General features: G+C 36.7%; 1 protein-coding gene across 1 annotated transcript; it reads right to left on the reverse strand.

The window, feature by feature from the left end:
• Nucleotides 1-260: 260 nt before the first annotated feature.
• On the reverse strand, nt 261-5,409 carry LOC146916223 (uncharacterized). The gene is made up of 2 exons (XM_085718343.1): nt 4,683-5,409; nt 261-1,511 (listed from the first exon to the last, which is right to left on the reverse strand). The coding sequence occupies exon 2, from the start codon at nt 1,486-1,488 to the stop codon at nt 502-504; it is 987 nt and encodes a 328-aa protein (XP_085574469.1). The 5' UTR covers nt 1,489-1,511; nt 4,683-5,409; the 3' UTR covers nt 261-501.
• Nucleotides 5,410-5,676: the final 267 nt, after the last annotated feature.

Raw genomic sequence — 5,676 nt, forward strand, 5'->3', positions numbered from 1 at the left:
TGATATTTGTAGCTTCAATGGCCAAGATGCCCCAGTAGGCGATAAATCTTATTGGAAACTTCTTCATGATCCCTTTTTCAGCCTCAGACACAGAGAACTCAAAGTCGAGAGAGAGTACCGGGCTAAAGTGTTCAACGGGTTTATTAATGCATGATTTGATTATTGATATAAACATTATGATTATGCAGATATGTGAAAATGATTTAAAGAAAAATAATTTTTGGTTTTTTTGTATTACCATTTTTCCAGAAAAAGCACAATAAAAACAAAGTCGGGATCAAAGCGACTTTTTAATTAATGATGAAAATACATAAAGCAAAAAGCCCTAAACAAGTTCACTTTCGTCTCGGGTAGGACGAAAGGATTTTTTTTTGAAAAACATAAAGCAACAAACAAACATATTAATTAAACAGATGAGTAGTAGAAAGAAACATCAGCAAAGACCCAATTGCGGCTAAACATTCAATGCATCAACATCAGGTTCCAAGATCCGATAGCGGATTAACTTGCATATTCCAATTCAAACTCTTCAAAAGGTATGAGATTTTTCTGGATCAACTTCTGAACTATCTTCTGCAACGCACAACAGTGCTCAATATCATGACCGGGTGCCCCTTGATGGAAAGCACAAAAGAGGTCGGGCCTATGCCGGGCTGACAATTTTGCTGGCATTGGCAGAGGTGCCTTGGGAGAGACCAAATTCCTTTCAAGCAACTTTGGAAACAACTCTGCATACGTCATGGGAATAGGGTCAATCTGTTTCCTTGAAATCCGTTGTCGAGCCTGTTGTTGATATTGCTGAAACTGGGGTTGATAACCTGGATTTTGAACATCATTGATGGGCCTAACAGCGTCAACAGAGTGAGAATCCAGATGTTGTTGCTGAAGTAGCACTTTTATATCCGGGTCTTTGAAGAAACCGGTGTTATTTTCAATCAATTCCTGAACTTCTTCCTTCAAAGCGTAACACTGCTCAGCGTCATGACCTGGTGCCCCTTGATGAAAATCACATTTGAGCTCAGGGCAATACCAAGATGGCAGCGGATTTGGCACCTGATGAAGTGGCCTGGTTTGACCAAGTTTCTTCTTAGGCAAGATGGGAAGCAAAGTTGCATATTTGATAGGAATTAGGTCAAACTGCGATGCTTTCCGAGCCTGATTTTGAAGAATAAGTTGATGAGGAGCCCAGTTCTGGGAAGTAAACGGCTGAGGAGCCTGATTCTGAGTAGTAAGCGGCTGAGGCTGTTGAGGAACCTGTTGTCGAGGTCGTTTCATGCTCCTTGGCTGATATAATGGTTGAGACTTTTGTTGAACAAGCAGTGGATCCTTTGCAGCCATCAACGAAGATACTAAGCTAGTTAACTTCTCTACCTCAAACCGAAGTGTTGTTACCTCTCCACGAAGCTCATGGACCTCTTGCTCAAGCTGATCAATCTTTTGTGTTTGCATGAGTGTTTGCATGTGCGAGCCGAACTTGGATGAAGACATCTGACCACTTTACTGACAGATTCCTTTTGTACATAGAGATAAAGTATGAGACACAGACTAGAAACTATGAATGCAACATGATGCATGATATGTTTATGCAAAAAAAAAAGTACAATTTTTTGTTATCGAAGGATTTATCAAGGTAAATTGTAAACATTGCAGGTGAACATGATTTCATTTTGAAGATTTGTAAAGATATTGCAATAGGTTCCCTTTTCAAAATGTAAGAACGAACCCAAGGATGAGGTTCTTAATCAAAAGCAAAAGCTTTGGTAAGATTTTTGAAGTTGTACTGCTTGGTATTCATTCTTACAAGGCCCATTCCTTTGATGTTTACAAAAATCTTGGCTAAATCCTTTGATAGTTTTATGAATGGGAAAAAATGTTTATGGATGAATGCATGAATGTGTGATGATGCTGAGAAAACATGATGAGATTTAAGGTATACAATGTTGGAGCTTAAGGATAACAACGCCATTTGGTAAGGACTAAAGGTTTCCATTTGCACTTGTAACAAGGGTTCTACCAAGGTTCCCAAAGTTTTCAACCACGTCCGAATATTTGTTAGGCGACGAGAGTACTCTCGTTCCAACAATATTCATCGGTTAGTCTCGTTTGGGTGTAGTATCGCGTGACGACCAATACGAGAGTACTCTCGACTAGCCACCGCACTACGTCCTAAAAGGCCAAGATGGGTTAAAGGTGACTAAAGGTTCTCAACTTCGACGGTCCCTTGAAAGTGTCATGCCATACGCGAGTACTCGCGACAACAACGGTATACCTCCAAGGTCCCTCCATTGAGTGGGTTATCACATGTACCAATGCCGAAGAGTACTCTTGGCATGGATACTATGATTATACCCGATCCTATCTTAAGTTCACTCAAGCCCGGGTATAGAGCTTATCTCACCACTCCCGTATAAATACTTACAAAGTATATACAAATGATAAAGCATAAGAAATAAAGAAAGAAAGGTGGGCTTAACCCGCGTAGGACCCCCAGCGGAGTCGCCATTTTTGTAGACCAAGATTTTCGGGTGTCAAGCCATTGATTGGACTTGAACCTTCAATCTACCGGACTTGCTCGATTTTATTCTTGGGAAGGGAAAAAGAGATTGAAAAACCCTTTTTGGATCCGGGGGTTGGTTACGATTCGGGAAGGTGTTAGGCACCCGCGTCGTTCACGGTACTCCGTGAGAACCTCTTTCTAACTTTATTTTTATTTGAAAATTTATTGTTTAAAGTTGAAGTGAAAGAATGGAGGGAGAAGAAGTTGGAGTTTTGGTTATTTTTATTTGATCGATTTGAAAGGAATAAAGCCTCTGCCTACGTACCCTTAAAAGGGATCAAAACCACCGTAGTTCACTCTAAAAAATATTTTTTGTGGGTTGGGTTGGGTTGATTTTAATTATTTTTTGAAAATGATTTTGAGAAGGGTTGCGAGACCTCAAAGGTATAGAAGAATGAAATGGAAGTGAGGTTGTTTCATTTTATTTGTGAAAGGTAGTCTAAGTTTGATTTAAAGTTCAATTAGGAATTTGATTAAGAAAATAAAGGGAAAACAACTTGGATTTGGATCCAAGGTTTATTAAGAAAAATAATTTGACTTTCACTTATTCGAATTTTGAGATAAAAGTGATTTTTCTAACTAACGGAAAGTTAACGTAACGATGCAAAAAGTAAAGCAAGCACGAATAAAATGGTATAGTGTCGGTGCTAGTGTCGGTGTGTGCAATTACTAAGCTATTACATACCATTCCTAAATGCAAAGCCCACAACAAATTACATCCTTCCCCTAATTATACACACTAAAAATTATGGGGCTTTGCAATAGGAAACAAATGAATAGGAACCAAAAATTAAAGCAAACATGATTAAATGAGATATAGAGAAAATTAAAGGCATCATGTACGAAAATGAAATGCAATAATGTTGAGAAAATTCTAGCAAAGCATGAATTAAAGCAAGATGCACATGTGAGAAAATGAACAAGATATTAAAAATGCATGAGATAGAAATTTTAAAGCAAAGAACGAAGAATAAAATAAGGCATAGAAAATAAAGCTTTAAAATGGATGGGATAATATTATTTGAAGAAAAATGCATGAAGTGGAAATTGAAATGTTAAAGCAAAATTAACAAAAGATGTCGTGGAATAAAAAACATTTAAAATGCATGAAATGGTTTTTGTTTAAAGGCCTCCATAGGCTACAATGCATATGATAAAAATTAGGTTGATACATGATAAATCATTTGAAACCCAATGTAAGCATAGTTAAAATTGAACAAACTATATAATAATGCATGATATGAGAATTATTTGATTTAAAATGCATGAGATGATTTTTTTGTTTAAAAGCTTACAAACGCAAGAAAATAAACATACATGCCAAATAAAACAAGACTAAATAAAATATGCATGAAATGATTTTTGTTTAAAAGCCTACATAGGTTACAATGCATATGATGAAAATTACATCGATGAACAAACATGTAATAAAACAAATGCATGATATAAGAAAATAAGTTGAACTAAAATTCATGAAAGCATAACTAGAATTTAACAAAGTATGTAACAAAACAATGCATGATATTAAAACAATTTGATCTAAAATGCATATAAGCACAACCAAGATTAACATGTAAAACAGAAGCAGCGAATGAAAATGCAAGAAAAATATTTTTGAAGTAAACAGGGGAGGTGTAGGAAGTAAAACAGGGGGTTTATATATCATACAGTGAACAAACAAGCAAGTTGGGCTTAACAGATTTTGGAAACGGGCTGGGTTGATGTTTGGGTATGGAGCGGGTCAGAAAAAAGTTGGATTAAGGTTATGGATACATTAAAACGGGTTAAAAATTGCAGAAGATACATATGTTCCCAGCTTGCTATTTTCTTCCATTTTTTTTTAAAAAACAAAAGCTTCTTTTCATAAAGTAAGAACTCTCTTCTCTCTCGTTCAAAACCAGTGCCGCCTTGGAACTTCTCTCAAAAAATTTCAAAACGAATAAAAGCTCTCTCTTCTCTCACTATGAAACAAAACTTCATGTTAATGAAAGAACAATAACTTCAAACGCAAACACAACTCCTTCCTTCTAATTCGCAAAACAAAATTTCAAAGCAAACACAGCTTCATGTAGATCTACGAAAGAAGATTGAATTCGAAAGCAACAAGAATGGTCAAGAATCTTACCCTTCCTTCTTTGGATTTTACTTCGAACTGCTACAAGCCGGTGCCGGTTCTGATTCGGACTTAGCGCTTGCGTATGTTGCTGTTTGTTGAATGGATTGGGGACGGTTTGCTTCTGCTACTTTGCTTCTTGAACCGGTTTTGCTACTAGTACCTTCTCCCTTTGAATTCGGATCTGATCTGCTTCTTCTTCTTTCCTTGTTTCGGATTCAGTTGCTTGTGGTTGAGTTGGGTCGGTTGCTTGCCGTATGTTGTTGTTCATAGCTGATGATTTTGAGCGTAATCTCGAGCTTGCAAGCAGAAGGATTTGGTTGTGTTGTTGTTATGGTTTGTGTTTGCACCACTGTTGGTGTGAAGAAATTGAATCCGAAAATGGTTGGGGAAATTGTTGTTGTGGTCTTGAATTGATTTTGTGCAGAGATCCTAAATTGCTAGTGTGTGAACCGAAAATGGTTATTATGTGTGGGATTGGTGTTTTCGTGGATGGATAATGATGATGAAGATTTTTGTTTGAGATGGAATCTTGATTCACGAATTGTAACTGTTGTGGTGATGTTTGTTGTTTGTGTTAGGGTTGAAGGAATCGGTCATGAATGAAGAGGATTTGGTAATTTTAATGGAAGAAGCTTTGCTGGAGAATTGTATTGTTCTTGAGTATTCACGTGAATGTTTGAGAAAAGGGGTTTTGATCCTTCATTTGGGCTGCAGCTTTTGGAATGGTGTTTGTGTAAATCAGTGCCAGCCTCCCTTTCACCAATGATTGGGGGTCTATATATAGGGACCAACTAGGTTAAATGGAATGAATGGACAAAAGACAAGACTGCCCTTAATGAAACTTGGAGAGAAAGAAAATGCTTTGGATGCTCTTTGGACCAATAACAATGTAACAAGTGGACTTAAGACAAAACAAATTGTTGATAAAAACAAAATAAAAATGACATTAAAAGCAAAAAGAATAAATAGTAAAAATGAAAATAAAATAGAATAGAATTGTAAA

The sequence above is a fragment of the Medicago sativa genome, chromosome 6 (assembly GCF_051527215.1).
Source record: "Medicago sativa cultivar Bolivia chromosome 6, Bolivia_mono, whole genome shotgun sequence".
Lineage (NCBI taxonomy): Eukaryota > Viridiplantae > Streptophyta > Magnoliopsida > Fabales > Fabaceae > Medicago > Medicago sativa.